Genomic DNA, 25,147 nt, shown 5'->3' with positions numbered 1-25,147 from the left:
ATTTTTTTTTTACTTAATAATATATTCTGGACATCTCTCCAAGTCACTACCTTATTCTTTTAATGACTGCATAGTATCCCATCATAAGATCATGTCAAAATATATTTAACCAGTCCCCTGTTGATGGACATTTAGGCTGCTTCAGATTTTCTGTTGTTAGGTGCACCCTGCAGCACTCATTCTCATGCGTATATCTTGACATGTGCCGGATTCTGTTTAGAGGAGAGGTCCCTAGTACAGGGAATGCTGGGTCACAGGGTTATGTGCAGCTTAAATGTTCAGAGACGCTGCTAAATTACACTCCAAAGTGGCCGCGCTGATTTGCACGCCTACTAACCGTGTATGAGAGCTCTGCTTCCCCCTAAGGCAACGTTCTGCCACCGTCCAGGGAATCAGTCACAACACACTTTCCACTGAGAACATGAGTTGACGGTGCAGGGAGCTCTGAAGGGGAAGAGCGAGTCAGGGAATGTTGGGGTCCCCAGGGACGATCCAGGACAGCAGGGTCCATGGGTGTAGAAGGGGGGGTACTACAGAGAGAAGGGGACAAGTTTTACCAGCGCCATTAGTGTCTTGGAGATGCCTGGGTGGAGTGAGAGGGAGTGGGACGTCTTCATTCTACTTTCTGGGAAGAAGAGGCCACGTGTTTTGGCAGTGCTTTCCGGTTGGTGGTTTTGCTAATGGACAAAGGGTGCCCGTTGGAGATCTGCCAGTCGCAGTGTGGCTGTCATTGGACAAATGCATCGCTTAGGCCAGGGGGTGTATTGGTCTGGTGACCCCGGACCAAATTTTCTGCCCCAATTTTGATTTCGAATATCCTGCCCCCATGTGAACTGGTGTGCTCTAATCACAGTGTTTGTGATTTGTAAAGGGAGAGATTCTATCCGGCAGTCCCCCCACTGCCGTGCCCCCCACCCCTGCCACAGTGCCCAGAAAGGCCTCGCTGCTGCCTGCGTGTCCTCAGGCAGCTATGAATCAGGACCACGAAGACTTTCCGACTAGCTCTGGAAAGTCCTTTTGATGTGCATTCAGCTTCTTCTATCTTTTCCTTCTTCGTTTGTGCTCAGAAACTGAAAGATTCTGCTGCACAAATTAGCCGGGGGCTGTGTGAAGCCTCAGCAAATTCTATGCCCCTCCCCATCCTCCATAACAGTTTTGAAAGCTCAGGTTTTGTAAAATGTAACGTGCACTAAATGGCTTACAATGAATCTTTGGCCACCTTAGCCAAGTAGATCTTCCTAAAGGTGCTTGGCTTTTTTGTCTTTTTAAACATGATGAGATACATTTAGACAATCAATAGAATCCTGGTTAAATAAATTGGAGTACATTGTGCAGCTATTGAAAAGAACAAGGCAAGGGCACCTGGGTGGCTCAGTTGGTTGGGTATGTGACTTCAGCTTAGGTCAGGATCTCACAGTTCGTGGGTTCAAGCCCACATGGGGCTCTGTGCTGACAGCTCAGAGCTTGGAACCTGCTTCGGATTCTGTGTCTCCCTCTCTCTCTCTGCCCTTTTCCTGCTCACGCTCTGTCTCTCTATCTCTCTCAAAAACAAATAAACGTTAAAAAATTAAAAAAAAAAAAAAAAGAACAAGGCACTTCTGAGTTCATACAGAACCATCTCCAACATATACTAGGTGAAAAAAAAAAAAAAAAGGAAGATGCCAAATAGTGAACACAGCATGAACCATTTGTAAGAACAGAAAAGTATGTATGTGCTTAGAATGTGTAGGTATCTCTGGAAGGTGACCCTGGATACTGGTAACAATGATTGCCTCTGGGGACACTGCAGGATGACAGGGGAGGGAGGCTTTCTTCTCACTCTATACCCTTTATACATTTCAAATTCTGTACCTTGGTCATGTATTACCTATGAACAAAAGATAAAATTTAAAAGAACTTTAAAAAGTAAAAACAGGGGTGCCTGGGTGGCTGAGTCATTTAAGCGTCCAACTTTGGCTCAGGTTATGATCTCATGGTTTATGGGTTCGAGCCCCACGTCGGGCTCTGTACTGACTGTTCAGAGCCTGGAGCCTGCTTCAGCTTCTGTGTCTCCCTCTTTCTCTGCCCCTCCCCTCCCCTGCCTCTCTCTCTCTCTCTCTGTTTTTCAAAAATAAATAAACATTAAAAAAAGTAAAAATAAAATTATAAAAATTTTAAAAGCCCCACCTAAAGATAAAGGACAGGTGGATAGAAGAGAGTATATTTTAAACAGAAGCATGCAATTTTGCTTTGTGATGGCATATAGCATTTTCTTTTTTGATCTGCAGGCCTACAGCTGATGGTGTCCAATGAGAGTTTCACCTTTGACAATGTCACCATCTCCCTGACATGGCTCCTCTCTCCCTACATTGGAAACCTTTCATGTATAATTAGTACAGGAGATGGCCACACTTTTGATCCCTACTACCCTCCCAGGTAAGAGGAATCTCTGAGCCTTGAGTCAGGATGTATCAGTCAGCTTCTGCTGCATAACAAAACATCTCCAAACTTAAGTAGCTTACAATAATATTTATTATTCCTCATGGTTCTTTGGGTCAGCTAGGTGGCTTTGCTTATCTGGGCCAGCCTTGCTGGGGGCGGATGGCCTCAGAAGTCCTCACGTATATGTCTGGTGGTCAGCTGAGTGTTGGCTAGGGGCATGTATTGCATAATAATCACCCAACAGGCTAGTCTAGCCTCACTGGCATGGTGGCAGAGGGTTTCTAGCAGCAACTGAGAACAAGGCCTACTGTGCAAGCTTTTCTAAAATCTCTACTTGTATCACATTTTCTAATGTCTCATTGGCCAAAGCAAGTTCCATGGCCACACCTAGGCTCAACAGGTGGAGAAACAGACTCCACCTGTTGATGGAAGAAATGGCAGAGGCACAGTACAAAGGGGCATACGTACAGAAATGGCATGCACAGGTTTTCTCACTACGGAGGCCACGTGAACAGTCTTGAAGAGCTGGGTCCTTATGGCTTCGCTCTGTGTAGAATCTCTCCTGGGTCACTGTCCAAGGAGTTGGTAATGATGTGAGAAAGATGCTCGCATGGATGTGGGAATGTTTTCTGTTGGCAAGAATAATAAACAATAATAGTAGCAATATTCATAACAGTCCAGCCAAGCAGCTTTCACATATAATCTCATTTAATCCTCACTACAAACCCTATCAGCTAGATCTATGCTATCCGGCAGAACAGCCACTTGCCACATGAGCTATTGGGCACTTGAAATGTGACAGGTCTTGGAAACCAATTTGACAATAAATTTCATATATTGAAAAAAAAAAAAAGAAATGTGACAGGTCTTAAGATATGCTGTTAATTAAAACACACGTGGGATTTTGAAGATTTCGTCCGCCCCTCACCAACCTCTCATAAAAGACGTAAAGTTCCTCACTAATTTCTAAATATTGATTACATGTTGAAACGAAAGTATTTTGGATATATTGGGTTAAAGAAAATAAATTATTAAAATTAATTTTATGTATTACTTATTCAATGTGGCTCTTAGAACATACACATGGGTGGCTCACACTGTATTTCTATTGGACAGTGTTGAGCTAGGTAACTGTTATTTTGTTTTCATGGACAAAGCAGCTGAGGCTCAGAGAGGTATAATGGCAGCGCCCAAGACACACAGCTTGTGAGTGGCAACATGGTGACACAAGCCAGGACTGTCTGGCATAAAAGCTGAGGCCCTCAAGCCCCTGGCAGATTACACGGCATGAAGGCATTATACTCTGCATCCTCTAGGAGAGCAGAACCTCCCCGGCCTGATGGCAGCTGAACTCAATTCATAACATTTCCAAGTCCTACTGGGCCTGGGGTAAGCTCCATTCTGGGTGCCCCCAGAATGATCCAGAATTTCCAGATCCTCAGTGGGTTAGGGGCTTCTTACAGGGGTCTTCAGTTCAACATGAATCCCCAGGGAAATAATGGAGGCTCGTAAGCCCCTTTCCTAACCCTAAACATCTGCAGTTCTACCCTGTGGGGAGCTAGAGGTTCTGAACCCAGTCCTGCACATGCTCAGCATTGCTGGAAGCCCTGGCTTGGGTGGGACCAAGAGGGGCCAGCCCTGTCCCTGGCCCAATTCTGCCCCAGTGAGGGAAAGTTTCACACTCAACAGTCCTCTGAGGCCTCAGACATTGTGCTGTGCCACCATATAAAATGGCATGTCCAGAAGCTAAGGTTCTAATCCCAGCTGCTGCTAACATGGGTGAGACAATTTCTGGTCTTGGGTTTCCGTTCCCTTCCCTGTTGCATTAATATTGGTGGCTGCCTTGTTTCGTGGAGTAAAATGAGAAATTACATGTGAAGATGCTTTGGGGGAAATGTTACAAAATGTTACAAAAGTGATACAAATACCCATGACCTTGTTGTGCAGGTTTCTTCCTGCTTGCTACCATGGCAATGAAAAAACAGCAAATGCTAAGCTATACAATCGCCCGGCCCCCAAATTTTAAACAACTTGCATTTGGCATTCGTCAAAATCGACTGTCGGTAGCCCTGCTAAGACCTTTAGTTACACAAAGACATTCCAGTAATAAACAAACAGTAGCTACAAATTGGAGCAAATGAGACAAAATGCTAGTATTAGTCAACTCTGGATGGTGAGGCCAAAATACTCAGCTTCTTCTGTCATTTTGGTTAACTTTGGGAGATCCATTTCCGATGCTTCCTTATCAGCAATAGCAGCCTCAGCACTCAATCTAGAATATTAAAAATGGCATGAATTTTAAGTTCACAGAAGTCACATACCTTGCGTGAATGTCGCTGTGCTTTTATGTGTTTGTACGGCATCCTACTTTTGCTTAAGTCATGATAAGCTAAGACCTAAATGGGCCACTTCATCTCTACTGCAGACAAACAACATGAGCTAATGGGGAATCCAATCTGAAATAGAAACAACATAATGAAGTCAAAGGATTTCTCCTTTGGATTCTTCTTGCCTTGCACTCCCGATGTAGTGTGTTCGTTTGAATGTCAAGCTGTTTTGCTTTACTGTTTGTTGTAGGAAACTTTATACGTTTCTGTAATTTATTGTGTGCCTCCTGGACCAATTTGCGAAGGTGAAATTTGTCCTTGTCCAGCGTTGGGTGTCTCAGCGCCACCTACCGACAGATCAGGGGATTGCCATCATTTTGGGGTCTATTCAGAGCTGCCTCCACACGTAGCTGAATCTGGAGGGGCCGCTTCCCTGGAAATCGGTATTTCGTAAGACAGAACAAAATTCAGAGGGACCTAGATGTACACAGGATGTTGGGAAGCTCAGAGGAATTATGTGGAAGGTTATGGTCATAAAGGACTGAAGCCTTTCGGGGGAACCAGGCAGGAGCTATGGAGGTAGAGAAAGGGACAACAGGGATGTGAAGGGGCGTGGCCTCCTCAGGTAACTGCGAGCACCTCGCACCTCGCGTTACAGCAGGAGTTCAGGGTATGTGGGGGAAAATGAAAGATGCTGCTGGAAAACTCAAAAGGAGTCTGCTGATAAAGAGCCTTGATATGCCAGCCAGTTTGGAGAAATTGTTTTTAGGAGAACATGTAGGTTGGGTACCAGGAAACTGATTTGGGGTACAGCAGGTTTCCTGGGGGAGGGGGGTTCCAGGATGGAGCAGGGGCAGAAGGTACAATGGGATGCACTAGCAACACAGGCCCTTCCCATCCCCACAGAGAACTCTAGAGCCGGGACCTGACGGGACTGAGGCAAGAGAATGGAACCTCAGCTCTCTGGCACAGAGCAGCCATGGGATGCAGGAAGGCACCCTGCAGGGGGGAGGGGGGGGGAGGCTGCCCCCTTTGGCCAAGGGGAATTCCTGGAGATGGATTCATCTGTGAGGCCTTGGCCACTAACACACCAGAGTGCTGGGGAGGGGCAGACCTCGGCCTTGAAGTACAGAATCTGGGTGACTCACATCCACTACAGAGGATACTTAAGAATATTTAGGCCATTTGGCTACATGATCTGTGATTGTTAATACTGTTGCAAGAGTTACTAATAGTCACTGGGTAATTTTAAGGGCTAAATGGGACTACAAAGAAGAAAATAATTGGCACAGAGTCGATTCTTAAAAATGGGTAATTGTTGCCATTATATTAATATTACAGAAGTATATACTACTTTTATTTTTAAGAGGCTAAGTGGCATAAATGCCATCCTATTATACACACATACACACACAAAACCCCACAATATTTGAGCCTATCACATACCAGGTACTTACTCAGCCATGGTCTCATTTAAACCTCACAACGACCCAGCCAGGAATGGCTCTCACCTCATTGTATGGACAAGGGAGCTGAGACTCAGAGAGGTTGAGTCATTAGGTTACACAGGTGACTGACGGAGCTCTGGAGACCTTACTTCCGGCTCTCTACCCTTTCCATTCTACCACACTGCCCAATTTGGTCAGGTGGCTTTATCCACCAAGCTGGCTAGCAACTTGTGACTGACATTAACAAAATGGTACAGACCTTGGTATTCTTAACAATTGGACATTCTGAGCAAAGATAAAAAATGTGAGCTCTCTTCCCCATTTTCTTCCTTTTTAAAGAAAAGCCACATCCCATTAATGTAAACGATCAAAGCGGCATGTGCAAATCAGTGAGTGGCAGTGTCTTAGACTAAGTTTTAAACTTTTTATTGAGGCATAAATATGTACAAAAAACTGCACAAAAAGATACAACTCAGTTGTTAACTCAGTTAACTTCTACAAAGTGAAATGTCTACACCCATGTAACTCGTACTCAGATCAAGAAACAAAATATGACCAGTCTCCCAAGAGTCCTCCCGGGGCCCCCAAGTCTACCAATTTCTACCACTGTCGATTAATGTGACCCGTTCGAAACGTCTATAATTGGAATCATAAAGTGTATTCTCTTTTGTGTCTGACTTCTCAACAGTACATTTTTGAGATGTATCCATATTATTGTGTATAACTGTGCCTTCTTTGCTCTCATTTCTGTAGAACATTCCATCACATGGATATTCCTTGCTTTACTTATTCCTTTCTAGTGCCGGTAGTCCTTTTGGGTGGCTTCCCCTTTGGACGATTACAAACTATGTGGCCGTGAACATTGGAGTGCATGTCTTTGCTGCATTTCTGTTGGGTTTGCACCCAGGAATGGCCCTGCTGGCTCACAGGATCATCAAAAAATGTTAGGTTGTTGCCTCCGTTGCTTTGTACTCGGAGCAGATATTCCCTTTGTTGGCAGCAGTTTCTAAAAGCACTTTGCTGTCTTCTGCCTCCAGTGAGATCACTGGGAGACAAATCAGGAAAAGTCCGTTTCTCTGACTTTCGTTCCTGAGCACTTTCAGTTGGCAGGAGAGCTCAAGGAATGGAATGAGTCGCTTTTCCCAGCAAGATCCCTGAAAAACAGCCCAGATTTTGCTATTCAAAACCATCCTTCCCGTGACTGAAAAGAGTTAGTGTTTTCTTGTTCTGAAATCCACGTGGTCTGTTATTAGAGCCTACTCCAGCGTCCTTTTGATTAGTGTTTGCTGGTGAAACTTTTATACTTTTACTCTTAACCTATCCATGTCATTATATTTGTTAATTTTTTTTAAGTTTATTTATTTATTTTGAGAGAGTGAGGGTGAGAACATGAGCAGGGAGAGAGGGAGGGAGAGAATCAGAGAGAGAGAATCCCAAGCAGGCTTTGTGTTGTTGGTGCAGAGCCCAATGCAGGGCTCAATCCCATGAACCATGAGATCATGACCTGAGCTGGAACCAAGAATCAGCTGCTTTAACTGACTGAGCCACCCAGGTGCCCCCTTATCATTATATTTAACGTGGACTTCTTATAGACAGTCTATGGTTGAGAATTTTTTTTTTAACCCCATCTGGCACAATAATTGGTGTATTTAGATCATTTGTAAGTAATGTAATTATTGATATAGTTGGATTTAGGTCCACTATTTTCTTGTTTTCTGTTTGCTCCTCTGTTTATTTTCCCTCTGTTCTTCTCCTCTTTTGCCTTCTTTTGGATTATTTGAATATTTTTAGCATTCCATTTTAACATATCTATCAGCTTTTTTGGTTATAGATCTTTTTATTACTTTTTTAGTAGTTGCTTCATGGATTACAATATACATATCCAACCTTACACAGTCTATATGGAGTTCATATTTTACTTCATTAAAATGTTGAAGCTTTACTGGCATATAGGTCCCTTTGCTCACCCTCCTCTATATTATAGTTGTCATATGTAGGACATTTACATATATTGAAAATCTCTCTCTCTCTCTCTCTCTCTTTTTTTTAGTTTATTTACTTTTGAGAGAGAGAGAGAGCAAGCACAAGCCAGGGAGGGGCAGAGAGAGGGAGACACAGAACCCAAAACAGGCTCCAGGCTCTGAGCTGTCAGCACAGAGCCCAATGAGGGGCCTGAATTTACCAAAATGTTACCAGTCTATGAATTTACCAAAATATTTACCATTACTTGTGCTCTTCCTTCACCCTTGAAATTCAAAGTTTCTCTCTGGTATCATTTCTTTTCTGCTGGAAAAACTCCCTTAAACACTTCTTTTATAGTAGATTTTTTGGCAACAAATTCTCTTAGAGGATTTCTTTATTCCTGAGAACCTCTTTATTTTGCTTCACTTCCTGGAGGACATTTTTGCTGGATATAGAATTAGGTGTTGACAATTCTTTTCTTTCAACATTTAAAGATGTTGTCACTGTCTTCTGACTGCCATGCTTTTGAAGGGAAATCTACAGTCAGTCACATCGCTGTTTTCTTTATATGCAATGTCATTTTTCAGGCTTGTTTTGAGATTTTTTTTTCTTTACCTTTGATTTTCAGCAGTTTTATTACTGTATGTGTGTGCATGGTTTTCTTTAACTTTTCCCCTTTTGTGAGGGATCCATGGAGTTTCTTGAATTTTTACATGTATGTATTTTGCCAAACTGGGTAAGTTTCCACCCATTATTTCTTCAGTGTATTTTTCTACACCGATCTATCTCTTCTCACTGGTCTTCCCATGACACAACTGCTTTCTTTTTTGATATTGTCACACAGGTTGCTGATGCTCTACTCATTTTTAAAAATTTAATATTTTATTAAGATGTCAATTTATTTAATCTTTTCTTCAGCTTGGATACTTTCTCTTGCTCTTTGTTCAAGTTCACTGACTTTTTTCTGTCATCACTATTCTGCTATTGCAAGCATCCAGTGAATTTTTTATTTCAGATACTGTTTATTTCTAAAATTTTCATTAAAGAAAAAAGTTTCTGTTTCTCTGCTTAGAATGTCTGGCTTTCCATTCATTTAAAGAGGGTTTACTTTTATGTCATGGAGCATGGCTGAAATAGCTGATTTCAAGTCTGATAATTCCAACCCCTGAGTCACCTGAAAGCTGACATCTATTATGTTTTCACTTGAGATTGGGTCAGATTTTCCTCATTCTTTGTGTATCATCAAGCAATTTTGGATTATATTCTGGACATTTTGATAGTAGGTTCTGAGACTTTGGATCCAGTTAAAATCCTCTGGAAAATAGATTTTTGTTTTGTTTTAGCAGGCAACCCACCTGGTTAGGTTCAGACCACACTTTATGACTTGCCTTCTGTGAGTGGTGGTTCCCATGTTGGTGTCGTTTCCAAACCTGTTTGGGTTGGCCCCGCTCATGGGACACTCAGGATGGTGTTATGTTGTAGTCTGACTCAAACAAAGCCTTGGCTGTGTGTCTTTGGCTCTACTTTGCACGTGCATAATATGTGAGTGAGCTCATAGTTTGTGCTGGGTTGTTCATGGAAGTGGGGGCCCCTCTTCTCCACGTCTCTCATTTTCAGGGTCTCCCCCACAATCTTCAGCTCCCACACATCTCTCTTCACGGCTCCTCTGGATACAAAGATGGGTTTTCTCTTGGGAATTAGGTGTCTGCATCACCCTACACTGTCAGTGCAGCTCCAAGAGGGAGAACAGCCTAGGGCATGGCCAAAAGAGAAAAAAAGAGAAATGACACAAAACAAAACCAGGTATTATTTTCTGTGCCCTCAGACTCACTGGGTCTCTTTTCCTGGTTCTCTTGGCTAAACAGAGGGGATTTCTCTTGAGGTTTTTGTTTTCTTCATTCATTGTGCAGTTCCATGACTCAGGGTACCCCAGGGACAAAGCCAAGATATAAAGGAGATTAAAAAAGAAAAAAGACACAAAACAGGAAAGTCCCATCTTTACGGGTAATTCTTAAAGCCTGGGCTTTCCTCCCCAATCTGTCTGCTGTTGTTTACTTTTCAGAGTCCTCAGCAAGTTTCTTTTTGAATTTTGCCTAAAGTCGTAATCAATGGAAGAGACGGGTGGTGGCTTTACTCTTGGCAGGCACCAAAAATCCAGCTACTGTTTTGCAAGCCTTTTCACAAATATGCTCATTTGTCAAATATTTCTCAGCACGCCCTCTATGCTAGGCGCTGTGTTAGGTGCCGGATTTATAACGGAGATCTAGACAGACACCGTCTATGCAGATGACCTAGCGGGGAAGAATGCCAGTGGCAGAGCAAGCACACAAGGAATGAGTGTCACCCAGGAGAAGCAGCCGAGCTACAGCATTGCCTTTATGGGGAACCTAAGGAGGGCTTCCCTGAGGAGGTGATGTTTAAGCTGAGCACCAAAGGAAGAGCATGAGTGTGAGCAGAGAGACGAGCCGAGAGCCTTCCCAGCAAAGAACAGCACACCTGCAGGCCTTGAGGCAGACGGGAGGTGGCACATTCCAGGAACCGAAAAGAGGGCAGAGCGGACATACAGCTGGGAGGGGTGTGGCAGGAGATGGGGGTGAGGTCAAGAAGGGAGGTCATGTGGGTCTTTACGGGCCACATTGGCGATTTTCAATCAGTTCCCTCGGCGAAATGAGAAGCCAAGCTTCTATCATTCTGATACATTTGGAATATGACCCCATTTTACAGATGGGGAAAATACGGTTCAGAAAGGTAGGCTGGGGCACAGCATTTTACAGACGAGGGGGATTTATGTGAGCCACAGAGGGAATAAATAGCAGAAAAAGGACGTGTAACCAAATATTCAACTCCCTGATTGGTCACTGCTATTTCTTCCACTCCCACCTGCTCTAGACATCTCAACATAACCTTTGTGAACACCAAGAGCTTGGTCACGTAGCATCTCTTTCTTCACCTGTTTATCTTTGCAGGGCAGGGGAGGTGCACGGTAGGTGAGTACATATGTGCACACGTGTATGAATGCATGTGTTTGTGTGTCCCCAACATGGCCAACACTAACTATTGCTGGCAGTTTATCCAGCAACGTGACCCACCAGTTCACAGTCCCTGGGGAATTTATTGTGTTTGCCGAGTGCACAACCAGTGAGTGGCATGTGATGGCTCAGAAGCACGTGACAATCCGAGACAAGACGGAAAGGCTCAGCGTGACTCGGTGCTCCGGCCTGTCGACGTTGGGAGCCAGCCCTCTCTGCCGCACTGTCTTCGGGGAACCTCTGTGGATTCAGGTGGTACTTGATGGAGGTGAGTCTACAGAAACGGTCAAGGTCAAAGCAACCTTGATTTTGCCCAGCTCTATCCATCCAACTCCCAGGCTTTAATAAATACTAACAGCACTCATGTATCCAGTTAGTTTTTTAGCCATTCCACTTATTTAGCACCTCGTGCATGCCCGGAACTGGTCTGAGTACTCCACATGTGCTAGCCCACCCAGTATGTACTATTATTATCTCCATTTTACAGATGAAGAAATGGAGGGAAGGTTCAGAAATTGGCTTGAAGTCACAAGGCTAGTAAGCTAAGTGAAGCTCTCTGCTTTCCGATGCCCTTCTTTACCCACAGTCCCATCAGAACAGAATTTCCAAGTCACTCCTTGTTAGGGAACCTGAATAGGACCGGGAGAGCTACCAGCTGGGCCTAAGCCCATCTCAGTGAGGCCAGCGTTGACCAGCCTGGCACAATGATGGTCCCTTGTGATCGGTCAGTTTCTTTTCTGATTGGTCAGAGAGGCCGTTTTAATTGGTCATGTCCATTCTGATTAGTCAAAGTGTCCTTTCTGATTGGTCACAGCATCTACTCTGATTGGTCACAGTGTTCATTCTGATTTATCACAACATCCATCCTCTTTGGTTGGGACCCATGTAGTTTCAGTTGTTAAACATTCCGAATATCATCCCTCTTCTCAGTAGAGACCCTACCAACTAAGACCCACCCGTACCTGAGGCAGCATCTTTATTCCAGGCACAGGTCTGGTTTGAGATCCAGACAGAAGCCTGCTGGGCTAAACCGCGTGGCACAGAGCTGCAGAGGTGAGGACATGGCTCAGTCCGACCTCACAGCTCCTGGAGCCTCACCCAGCAGAGATATGATGGAGCTTAAACACAGGGTCCTTAAACAGTCCTCGGGGCTCCTCTCTGTCTCGGTGTGCTTGTTGGCCAAAGACGGCTGCTATGTCCACCAGGGAAACCTAAAATAATCCTTCATTTATGTTTTTATCCTACAAACATAACTGCCTACTGTTTGCCAAGTGTGGGGAGAGGGAGCAGTAAGCATGAGTGTCAGAAGGTACCATCGTCATTGTCTTTATCATCGTCATTAGCATCGTCATCGCTCAAACAAGAAACACCCTAGCTTGGCTTCTGTTGCAAAGAATCCTAATTTGGTGGTTTAAACCAGATTTTTAGAGTCAACCACAGTATTTACCATCCAGGTAGGACAGCCGGCCCCAACCTATGAAGGAGCCGCATCTTAAGGTGAACAGGCTGAGTGTTCCCGTGGGGCAGGGTTTCAGGCGGTCTGCCACGGAGGTGGAAGGAAATGACTTCACCTGCTCCTGCTTAGGACAAGACTCGAGGCTAATTCTCAGGCATAAAAATCAGCCACGCCTCGGGAGACGCTCCTGTGTTAGCATTCCACCCTCCAAGGACAAACCTGTCCTCATATTTTCATTACAAACCTTTAAGTTTATGGGTAACACGCGCAGAGCATGGAGCAGAATATGCAGATGAGCAGAGAGGTCTCAAAAAGAAAACTCACTCATGAACCCCGTACTCAGAGATCATCACTGTTAAGACTTGGGGGTGGGCCTATCCTTCCGCATGTCTTTATGGCTATACCATCTCCATGTCTACGTCCAGAATCTGACCTTGGAGCTTGGGTCTCAACCGTCTCAGTACAATCTACTGCATGGCTGTTGCCGACATTCTTAAATATTTCTTACCCCACATAGGAAGAGGGGTGACTTACACTGTGCTGTCGGGTAATACAACCCTGGCTGAGTTCACCACACCAAGCGGCCTGCTACCCTACAATCTGACCCTGGACAGAGCAGCCCAGCAAAGGATGGGCCCAGGGATGCACCACCTGGAGATCCGAGCCACCAGCAACACCACTTCTGGACCCTCCCGGAACATCACAGTCTCCTTCACGGAGCCTCTATCAGGGCTATGGGCCTCCTGGGCTTCTGACCACTTGGAGCTTGGACAAGACCTACTGGTCAACGTCTCGGTGGCTCGTGGCGCACCGGAGAGGCTGACCTTTGAAGTGGCAGGACTCAATGCAACCTTCTCCCATGAAGAAGAGAGTCTCCAGGGACCATTTGGGATTTACCCTGTGGCAGTTCCTCTTGAAGGTATTTGGGATGGGTGGGTCTCCGCCCAAATTTCCCTCCTCTTTCCTTCCCGACTCGGTGTCCAGGGTCCCGCCAGCCTGTGTCTGTGTGTCCTGAACACAAAGGGGGTTCACAGCATCCAGCCTGGGGCATAAAATAAGAAGAGACATCTGATCTGCCCTCAGAGCTTAGAGTCACAGGGGTTCTCACTTGTGGCACTTCTAACGTTTGGGGCTGGATCGTTCTTTGCTGTGGGGGTTGTCCTGCACACTGTAGGGTGTTTACTGGCATGCCTGGCCTCTACCCACTAGATATCAGTAGCACCAGCCTCCTAAGTACAACCAGAAATGCCTCCAGACATTGCCAACTGTCCCTGGGTAGCAAAATCTCCCCCACTGAGATCCACTGGAGGAGAGTTGGAAGGATTCCAACTTTTCCATCATTTCTAGAGGAGAGTGTGGTTCAGGGGGGACCTGCAGTCCATGCCCTTCAGGGAGCGAGAGATGAAAACAAGGGTGGGAGAGGGAGGGACAAGAGAGGAAGAGTCAAGATTGTGGCTGGAATAGAGATAGGGTGACAGACTGGCTGGCACCACCAAGACAGGAGACTAGAGGAGACATTTGCATTTAATCTGGAGAGAACAGAGAGTCCTTCAGGGCAATGTGGTGAAGTCAGCAGCCAGGAATGTGATGAGGGTCACAGAGTCCCCAACCCACCCAGAACCCTGCCTACCTTCCCCACCAAGGATCTCAGAAGTCTGTAAGAGAGGTGGAAATACTGTGCTGGGGTGGGGCTACAGTGACCTCAAGCAGCAGATTTAGCAAAAGAGATAAGTTAAATGACAGATTTGAGAAGAAAACCATTACAACTTTGCCAGGTATCAAAGGTCCAGCTTGGAACAAGAGGAATCCAGAGCGAAATGAAATGACAATGGAAAACATACACACTATATAGGCTATAATTCAAATGCAAATTAATTTTTGTTGTCTACAAAAGCCGCTTGGCAGGGGATAATAGATAAAATCTCTACATGCCCTGTGAAGTTTTGGCTCACTCTTAGATGGTAAGTAGTCTTCTTCTCCCCACAAGAAAAACAGATTTGGATGAGATAAAGGGGGTGAAGAGGAAGGAAAGGGCACCAGGTAGGGCAGGAAGACCCTCACTTGTCAGCGCTGGCCCGGTCCTGGCCAGCCTTGCTTGCCAACCAATGCTCACCAGCCCAGCAGATGTGGCAGCCCAGCAACTGCCTCTTGCAGGAGCTTCTGTGGGCTTCTGAGGCCCCTGCTATGTCCCTGAGTTGGGGAGGGGGGCAAGACAAACATCTAGTCCTCAGAAAATTCTCACCTTTTCTTTGGCCAGCTACCGGTAGTTTTCCAAACGTGGGAATGCAGCCCTTTCTTGCCCCCACTCTCCCTCTCACTCCACCCCGTCGTAGGCCATCCTTCAAGAGTATGAGAAAGGAACCTATCCATGGGGGTCCCGGATCTGAAAGAGCACATATCCACCTTTCCCAGGGTCCCCTCTGATGAGCTCCTCTCTAGGCTCGAGAAAAGAAGGTAGCACCCACCACCTTTTCCCATGAGGGAGGAGGGTGGGATACACACATACCCTGAGTCTTACAAATCCTTCTCTCCCCTCTCTGCTCCTCAGTCTTTTGAAAGTCCTGTCATGTCCTTTCTTCTGCTGGAATCTCCTCTCTAACCTGACCAATGAGCACTACTCGTCCTTTGAACTTTAGCTTTAGCCTTGCCATGAACCATGATCAGTGCAGTGACTCCCTACTACATGTCCACAATGCCCCCGTGCCAATTCTTGCCATGGTTGGCACTTGGTCTCCTGCAAGCATACTAGACTATAAGGACCTTGGAGACAAAGACCATGTTTCATTCACCTCTGTGTCCCAGAGACTTGCACCATGCCTGGTATACAACAGGGGTCCATTAAATGCTCAGGATGAAAGATTCAAATGCCACTGTCAGCGGACCAGGAAGCATAGCTTGGGAGAGCTGTCTCAATGCAAGTTAAACAATTTATTGCAACACCCTTAAGTCTCCACCTTTTGCATTACAGGCACCTTTCTGGTCACGGTGACGGTGAGGAATGCCTTCTCAAACCTGAGTCTGGAAATTGGAAGCATCACTGTTTCAGGCAAGGAATTTCTGCAAGGGGCTATAAAACTCAGGACCAGCAGTTTGGGTCATCGCACTTGCTCGGGATCCAGGGAGGGACTCTTCAAAACAGAGCTCTGAATGCTTACCTTGCTCTGTAGATTTTAAGAATTCTCTGGTTACTCTAAAGCGCTGTCATGTACACGGTAAAACATTCAACCACTGTTACAGAATTCTAAAACACCCGAGTTTGCTGCTTTAGGCTCCAAGCAACAGGAGGCCCAACCTAGGTGGCTTTAAGTTTGGTCGTTATGACGTCACATACTGAGAAGTTAGGAGGTAAGTGGTTCCAGGATTGGTTCAGCGGTCCAGTGTCACCAGCAGGGACCCAGGCTGTCTGCTATTCTGTTCTGCCACCCTCAGAGTTTCTGCTTTGCCCATAGGGTTGCATCTCATCAACATGGCTGCTGCGGTTCCAAACATCGCAGGTCAACCCAGAATCATCCAGCAGCTGCACAAGCCCGTTTCCCCCTCTGTAGCTCTTGTTACTAGGAGGGAAGTTTTCCCCACAAGTCCCCAGCATTCTTCTCCTCAGATACCATCAGCCGGGGTCACGTACCCTAGCTCTAAGGGGTGCTGGGAAGCAAGTGTCCAGCAAGTATCCACCCTGGCTGTAAGGGGTGCTGGGAAGCAAGTATCTAGCACCTCCAGCTCTGTGGGAGAAGGTGGGTTCTGGCAGCCAAGAAGAAGGGTGGGGTAATGGCTGGTAGGTAGGCAGCCAACAGTAGCTAAAAGTCACAGAGCTGAAAGTCCACAGCAAATGTGTTTGCCAGGACTCTTTGCGTAGCAAGGGACAGAAATGCAGTTCAGACTGGCTCAACTCAAAGGGAAATTTTATCAACTCACAAAAAGAAAAGTCCAGGGGTGCCTGGGTGACTCAGTCGGTTAAGCGTCTGACTTTGGCTCAGGTCATGATCTTGCAGTTCGTGAATTCAAGCCCCACATAGGGCTCTGTGCTGACACCTCAGAGCCTGCAGCCTGCTTCAGATTCTGTGTCCCTCTCTCTCTGCCCCTCCCCCCGCTTACACTCTGTGTCTCACTCTCTCAAAAATAAGTAAACATCAAAAAATTAAAAAAAGAGAAAGAAAGAAAGAAAGAAAGAAAGAAAGAAAGAAAGAAAGAAAGAAAGAAAGAAAGAAAGAAAGAAAGAAGCGGAAAGGCAAAGTCTAGGGTTTAGGCACAGCTAGATCCAGTCACTCAATATTGTCAGAAATCTGCCTCTTCTCATCTCTTGGTTCTATGTTGGCTTTATTCTGATTCCCTCTTCCCATCAGTAGCAAGATGGCCCCAGGCTTCAATCCTTACTTAACCCTAGAGGAGAAGGAGTCCCTCTTTGCTGACATTTCTAGCCCAAGTCCTGAGGCCCCCTTTACTGGTCCAAGCTTGGTTCATGTTCCCTCTTGGACCCAGTACTGAGACCAGGGGAAAGTGGTATTCAGTTTGGGGAGACCAGGATTACATGCCCACCTGGAACATGCTGTAGGGGTGGCGTCACCCGAACCAAGGACCGAGAGCAGGGGAGGGATGTTTCCCGGGGGAAAGAATCGCCCGTAAGTGCTGTTACCAAAACAAGGGGGCACGGATGCCTGGATGGGGGACAAAACCATCAGATGTCGGTGCAATTGTCCACAGACCTCCTTTTCCACTTATGGAATGTGAGGCCCAGAGAGGTGAACTGACTTTCCAAAAGTCACTCAGCTAATTCGTGGCAGGATCAGAGGCAGCAATTACGTCTCTTGATTTCTTCCTTCCGGATTATTGGCCCATCTGCCTTAAGATTAAGAAGGAATCTCTGTGTCTGGCATCTCAGCTTTGCTTTACATAATTTTATAGACCTTCAAAGTGAGAGTTCTCAGAATGAGAATTCACTGGGAGAGAATGTTGTAAAGATCAACAGTACCCAGATGTTAACCAGGACACGAGAGCCTAATGACTCCCACGGATCTGCCAGTGCAGATAAAATACATTCCTGTCTTAATCATTACACTTTAACTAGACATTACCATATTCACATTTCGATGATTTTTCAGGGCATATCAACTGAGTGTACATGTTCCATTTTGTTTTACCTTGCTATACTAACCCTCTTTATAGACGTACACAGATTACAAGGCAATGGTATAGAAGCACAGCAGTCAGCTCTCCTGCAGCCTTGAGGATAGGGATTGCCTTTTGTCGTGGGTGAGGAACCTAAGACTCAGAAAGAATAACTAATCTGCCTGGGCTCACACAGCCAGTAAGAGGCCAACAGGAAGACCCAGAAATGCACTGTGGTGTGCTGAGGCCGGCCCCGAGCAGCTTGCCAGAGCTGGTTCTGTGCATCTCTTGCTCTATAATCACTGAGGTCAGCTCGGTAGCCTGAAATCTGCCTTCGTGGGAATACAACCACCACCGGAAGTAGTAAATGGTACAAATCAGGGCTCCCCACTCCCCACCCTTTAACCGGTAGTTAAACATTAACAGCATACAGCCACATGCTGGTCTCTAAATCTCGTGTTTTATTTGCACTGGCAACTGCCTGACTCTTTCTTAACAACCGAAGCCGTGTCTTCAGTCCAGGGGTGGACATGATGGTTTGGGTGTTTACCCATTTTGATGACCTGAATGCTTGCCAAATTTCCCTAACTCATTTCCAAGACAGGTGCATCTCCCCAGGGCATCTTCAGCACACCCTCTGACTCTGCCCTTTGGTAACCTTATAAACACCTACCAAAGTCTGATGCCTGTTCTCATTGTGTTCACAGCTCCTTCCAGTGTGCGAGAACCGTCTGGAACAAATGCCAAGACAAAGAATGTGAGTTGTTTTGTTTTGTTTTTTAAACACTAACCTCATGAGAAAAAGATGTCTGAAAACTCTGCTTTAGTTTTGAGTTTTGGCTTATTGGTGCTAATACCCAGAGTACTAGGAGGCATGGAGGTTTCTTCCATTTGAAAAGAGATCAGAAGGACTGAAATCACAGAAAGCATGTTCTCCAACCAGAACAGTGTTATATAATGAATCAGTAATAAGATATCTGGGATACGTACATACCTTTTAGACATCATGGAAATTATTATTATTATTATTATTTTAATATATGAAATTTATTGTCAAATTGGTTTCCATACAACACCCAGTGCTCATCCCAAAAGGTGCCCTCCTCAATACCCATCACCCACCCTCCCCTCCCTCCCATCCCCCATCAACCCTCAGTTTGTTCTCAGTTTTTAAGAGTCTCTTATGCTTTGGCTCTCTCCCACTCTAACCTCTTTTTTTTTTTTTTTTTTTTTTTCCTTCCCCTCCCCCATGGGTTTCTGTTAAATTTCTCAGGATCCACATAAGAGTGAAACCATACGGTATCTGTCTTTCTCTGTATGGCTTATTTCACTTAGCATCACACTCTCCAGTTCCATCCAGGTTGTTACAAAGGGCCATATTTCATTTTTTCTCATTGCCACGTAGTATTCCATTGTGTATATAAACCACAATTTCTTTATCCATTCATCAGTTGATGGACATTTAGGCTCTTTCCATAATTTGGCTATTGTTGAGAGTGCTGCTATAAACATTGGGGTACAAGTGCCCCTATGCATCAGTACTCCTGTATCCCTTGGATAAATTCCTAGCAGTGTTATTGCTGGGTCATAGGGTAGGTCTATTTTTAATTTTCTGAGGAACCTCCACACTGCTTTCCAGAGCGGCTGCACTAATTTGCATTCCCACCAACAGTGCAAGAGGGTTCCCGTTTCTCCACATCCTCTCCAGCACCTATAGTCTCCTGATTTGTTCATTTTGGCCACTCTGACTGGCATGAGGTGATATCTGAGTGTGGTTTTGATTTGTATTTCCCTGATAAGGAGCAACGTTGAACATCTTTTCATGTGCCTGTTGGCCATCCGGAAAACATCACGGAAATTAAAGAGCACACTTAAAAAAAAAAATCAGGATCAAAAAAAAATTCACAAGGAAAATTAAAATATATTTGAGTGTTAATGACAAAATAACCTATCCAAATTTGTGGGATGCAGCTAAAGCAATGTTCAGAGAGAAATTTATAGCTGCTAATGCTTAAATGAGGAAGCAGGCCCATGTTCCTCAGTTTTTACAGCAGGACTAAGGCCCGACTCCTTGCTGTTGACATTGTCCATGCACGTACTTTATTCAATAACAAAGACTATGCGTTTACAATGTCAAGGCTTGGTGTTAGGGACTAGGGACACAAAGGTGAATAAACAGCTGTAGCCCCTGCCTTCTTGGAGTTAGTGGGTGAAATTACCAAACAAATTAGCATGTAATTAGCAATTGTGGTAAGTGTTTAACTACAAGCAACAGGGTGCAGTGACAACCAACACAGCATGGCCTAGCAAAAGTGATCGGATGAGGCCTCTAGAATGGGACATTCAGGTGGAGACCTGAAGATAAGACGGTCAGCCTTGCTGGAAAGCAGAACAAGAGCTTTCTGGGTGCACAGATATGAAAGCCCCGAGGCTAGAAGTGTCCTGAGGCCTGTGGGTGGGGAGGGAGAGCATATAGGAGATTACAGAGAGATGGATAGAGGCCCGATCACATGAGGTCTTAGGTGCCAAGACAGGGGTTTGGATTTTATTCTTAGGCCATGGGAGACTACAAGGGGTTGAGTTTTGCCATGTAGCCTCCTGTTACACCAGACTAAGCCCTTTAGGCCCAGCTGTTTGATAGGTCCTGCCAGAACTTACTCCAGGAACACACCATATGCCTGCTAATCCCTCCTCCTAGAACCCACAGACTCCATTATTGCCCAGCTCACCCTCACTCCTCCTCTTTCACAACAGCTCTGTAGTCTTTTTCTCTGGGGAAGCTTGTCCTGACACTGGCTGCCCGCCTTACAGAGGTCACAGCTCTGTGTCCTCCTCTGCACCAGACGAAAGAGGAAGGACATCACTAGCTTCTCTCAATCCGCAGCAACCCAGGCATCAAATGCTATCAAACCTTCTTCAGAGGAGCAGATGTTCTCAACCTACTGCCTCCCTCTTACACGTTCTCGTAATTCTCTGGGCCCCCCTCTCCTGTAGCAGCTAGAATTCTGTGTGTTAGTCATCAGTTTCTTTGTCCATCTTCCCTCCTAGACTGAAGAGCAAGGCCCAGGTCTCTATTCTTGTATCTCTAGGCATCAAGCATGGGGCCTGGCCCAGAGCAGGCCCTGGTAACAGTTGGAAGCATGATGGACACTCAGCACTGAGCCCATGTTCAGACTAAAGTTACTTACCCAGTGACCCATCTCCAGAGGAGAGCCAGGTGGATCAGATAGGGTCTGTCTCCATTCTGTGCCTTATGGTGCAACTACCCTTGGCACAGACTGCTGTGGGGAAGAAGGTAGGGTACCAATTGTGGAGGGGCATCTCACCAGCCAGCTGCTTTTTCTGCAGAGAGAGAAAGGGGACAGGCAGGTGTACGTGGAGCCTGGCCAGTATGTGGATCCTTTCACCACCGTGACTCTGGGCTGGCCAGACAGGGACAAGGATTTACGTTTCCAGTGGTCATGCGGTAGGTGGCCTTAGAGCTCTGAAACTGTCCTATCTCACCACAAAGTAATGGATAGAGGTCAACTTTGCTTTTTTTTTTTTTTTTAATCTTCACACAGGCATTACTTATCCTTGACATTTTGTGTGCTTTGCATGTGCCAGAGATTGAAAATCCCATGGAAATGGGAGGTGGCGGGTGTGGGGTGGAGGCGGTGGGGTGGGGATGGGGGAAAGCAGTGGCAAACCAAGGCAGAGGGAGCCCTAAAGGCAGCAACACAGAGATGCATTGAGAGAATTAACCCTAAAAGTCAATAGCCTTTATTTTCCCCACAAACAACATGAGTGCTAAAAACAAAGCAAAACAAAACAAAACAAAACAAAACAACTCCTCCCTTTTGGGTGGATCCCTCCTGTCACCTCCTTGCCCTTGCTGGGTATGTCACTGGGAGAGTCTAAAAGTGAGGAGGCATTTTCTGACAAACCAAGAGGACAGCACCAGTACCCACTTCTTAGAAATGGTTGTCCTGCTTTATAGGGATACATCCTAGCTACGTACACATTCTTTTGGAAATGAATGCCATCCATATCACACTTACTATTTTTATGAGTTTTTTTTTTTTCTTTGAACAATACATCCTGCATATTTTAATGCCATGGTATCTTCTCTATCTTGATTTCATAAGACAGTAAGCGCATAATAGACTGTCAAAGTTGATGTATGGTCATTTATTTACTGGTACCCTGTTTTTGGACACGTAGGTTATTCTGAATTATTTGCCCGTATATAAACAACATTGTAATGAACATCCTTGTAGTTCTGCCTTTATCTGCATCTGTGGTTACCTTCAGAAGTAAGTTTTGAGAATAAAAAATAAATTTCGGGGCGCCTGGGTGGCGCAGTCGGTTAAGCGTCCGACTTCAGCCAGGTCACGATCTCGCGGTCCGTGAGTTCGAGCCCCGCGTCGGGCTCTGGGCTGATGGCTCAGAGCCTGGAGCCTGTTTCCGATTCTGTGTCTCCCTCTCTCTCTGCCCCTCCCCTGTTCATGCTCTGTCTCTCTCTGTTCCAAAAATAAATAAACGTTGAAAAAACATTTTTTTTTAATTAAAAAAAAAAAAATAAAATAAAATAAATTTCAAGAAATGGAATAACTGGGTCAAGTCATATAAAATGTAGAGCCTTTTGATATCCACTGGTAGGTGCTCAGGACATTCTTTGGAATATTAGTTTTCACTGTCTGAATTCACAGAGGATTCAGGTATACAGTTTGGGTGGTTGAGCTGATGGCCTGACCCTAGGTCATGTCCCGTGAATGACTACCAAACTTCGGGGCAGGGGGAGCAAGGTGACTGATGGGTAAACATCGATCAACACAGATGAAGGGCGAGGGATAGAGACTTACTGAGCCAGTATCATAAAGCAGGAGATGGCGTGTGTCCTCCCAGATGGGGAGAACGGCCCGCCGGATCCCCAGTGTACCCACAGGGACATACAGTTTAGGACAGTTGTTTCCACGTGGTATGAGAGGTACACCAGGGACAGGAAGCTGTCCTGGATGCTCCCCCAGGCAGAGCTGTATATCCCCGCCCCCCTCCCCTACTATATGCCTGCCTGTCCTCAGTGGAGGTCGCTGGTGCCGAGGAAGCAGACAGACCCTGCAGGTCTGCTCAGGGTCAGGGTGAAGGGCGGCTCATTTCCCCAGAAGCATCCTTCTGCGGTGTCATCCTTTCACCCTGCAAGTGAGTTTTTAAAAATCAAACTCTCTCTTTGGAGCTGCTTTTCTTATCTATGACTCTTTTCTTCTAAAAACCCAGACCAGAAGCGTCCTTGGATGATCATAGCCTTTGCCCCTCTCTCTCAGGACGTTGCTGGGCCCAGTGGAGCTACTGTGTTGAGAGGCAGCTGCTCCGTGTGGACCAGGGGGAGCTGGTGCTTCCTCCGTCCTGCCTGCCACCACCCAGCTCCGCTGTCACCCTGCGCCTGGCCACCTGGAGGGGCAGGGAGCTGGAGAACCGGGAGGAGCAGTGTCTCTACGTGTCTGCACCCCTGGAACTCAGGCCTCGAGTCAGGTGGGGGCACGAGAGCAAACTCCCGCAGCAATGATGTCCCTTCGGCCACCGTTTACCGAAGAGCCAGGGCAGGGAAGGCTTCCTCAGCCCAGATGTGAAGAGGGAAGAGGAATTAACTTGGCAGCAAAAGGGGGGCTGGAGAGGGAATATGGGTGACAAAGGGAGGAGCACAGAATAAGCCAGAAGTGAAAGAGGCTGGTGTGTCTCATATGGAGGGGGACAGAGGGGCAAGAAGAAACGAGGAGAACAGGCAGGGCCTGGCTCTGGTGGGACCGTGCGGGTTATACATAAAGACATGATTCTGAAGAGTTCTGGAAAGCCACCCAAGGGTTGCAAGCAGGCTGGGGACATGATCTGTCCTAGTACAGAACGCTGTGGCAGCAGGGTGGAGAGCAGGCTGGAGGAGGGCAAGAGCGGGCTCAGGGAGATTGCTTGAGCTCTTGCATCAAAGTGAAGGTTGAAGGAGGCTTGGTCTATCGGGTGGGGCCCAGACAGAGAGACGTGGGCAGGGATAAGGGAACAAGCCAGGGATGACAGTGCAGGACTACAACAGGAGGAAGCCACTCTCCCTCTGAGGACTACAGAGGTAAGCAGGGGGATGGTGTCCCGGGAACCCTGGGAGCTGCAGCTGTAGGGGAGGCGGCCCCCAACAGGAGCTGTGGGCTTGGTTGGAGGAGCACAGCCACTGCCAACAGCAGCCCACCTGCTAAGGAGCAGGGACCGTGGTGAATAAATACCCTCCCGCCCTCCCATTGTTACCTTCTGATCCCCAGCCAATGCCTCCCATTGCTGGACCCAAGTAGAAGCCAGCCGGCACAGGAATGTGGGTGACACAGTCCACAGAGATTAGCCTCCTAGTGCCCAGGGCCACGGAGTTGATGGTGAGCAGGCTGTGGGGACAAATAGAGAATGTCCAGCACACCGGTGTTAGGACAGACATGAAGACAGGAGGGAGATTGCCAGCTGCTATGCAGTTACAACTGAGAGGTCCCGGGGATGGGCTGGACCCATGGCAGGTGCCAAAGGGATCTCTCACTGGCTCAAGGGAGGGAGCGGGATGCTATAGAGAAGGCCCTGGAATCGAACCTAGACATGCTGGTTTGTGTTGCCCTCCCCCACTCAGGAGTCGTGTGACCGGGAACAAATCACGCCAGCTCCATGAGCCAGGTTTTCTGGCTCTGACAAGGGGATTCTAACATGTGGCTCCTAGGGTTGTGGTAAGCACTGGATGACGGAGTAACGATGCAAATCATTTATAACCTGTGGCACGCAGGCAATAAAACCACAGTATTCCTTTATTATTGGAGCTAGAGGGAGTCACAGAAATCGTTCTTAACTCCCCATTTTGCAGGTGAGGAAACTTAGGCTCAGAGAGTTTAAGTGACTCATACAAGGTGACCATTCACAAGAGACAGGGACAGGATCTGAGGACCCTGGACTTCATGCACGTTCCACACCACTGTCCTGCATACTGAATGAAGTGGGAATTCGGTCAGGCACAAGTCCTCTCCTTGACCAACACTAGGTCCTGGTTTGGGTTGGGGCAGGGGTTGCCTTTATTCCATCTTCCACCAGAAGAAAGGCCCTGTGCCGCCTTCTCAAAGGACTTGAGAAGAACCGGACAAAAGACCAGCCCAGGAGGCCTGAGTGAGCTTCCGCACTGCATTCTGTCTCCCTTTCAGCTGCGAGGAGAACTGCAGACCTGGGAACCCCAGGGAAGACACTGTGCTCAGAGTCACCATGGGGGATGGCTCCCCAGGGGCCGTGTTCAACTGGTATTTAGATGACACCTCGCTGGAGAAGGTGAGGACACTGGCAATCACCCACTCTGACTGACCAGACCTGTGTCGCATGCCCAGTACTGAGCACCCCGGAGGGTGGGGTTGGGGG

At 46.6% G+C, this 25,147-nt stretch overlaps 1 protein-coding gene across 1 annotated transcript in view; it reads left to right on the top strand.

The window, feature by feature from the left end:
* The window catches only part of PKD1L2 (polycystin 1 like 2), a 96,211-nt gene that overhangs the window by 9,692 nt on the left and 61,372 nt on the right, over positions 1–25,147 (top strand). The window contains exons 5-12 of the mRNA XM_045440122.1: positions 2,268–2,415; positions 11,226–11,455; positions 13,161–13,562; positions 15,612–15,689; positions 18,454–18,503; positions 21,095–21,212; positions 23,050–23,257; positions 24,940–25,060. Of these exons, the coding sequence (XP_045296078.1) occupies positions 2,268–2,415; positions 11,226–11,455; positions 13,161–13,562; positions 15,612–15,689; positions 18,454–18,503; positions 21,095–21,212; positions 23,050–23,257; positions 24,940–25,060 (1,355 nt within the window). The remainder of the gene's footprint in view (positions 1–2,267; positions 2,416–11,225; positions 11,456–13,160; positions 13,563–15,611; positions 15,690–18,453; positions 18,504–21,094; positions 21,213–23,049; positions 23,258–24,939; positions 25,061–25,147) is intronic.

This window comes from Leopardus geoffroyi, chromosome E2 (assembly GCF_018350155.1).
Source record: "Leopardus geoffroyi isolate Oge1 chromosome E2, O.geoffroyi_Oge1_pat1.0, whole genome shotgun sequence".
NCBI lineage: Eukaryota > Metazoa > Chordata > Mammalia > Carnivora > Felidae > Leopardus > Leopardus geoffroyi.
This window is presented reverse-complemented; position numbering and strand designations above follow the sequence as displayed.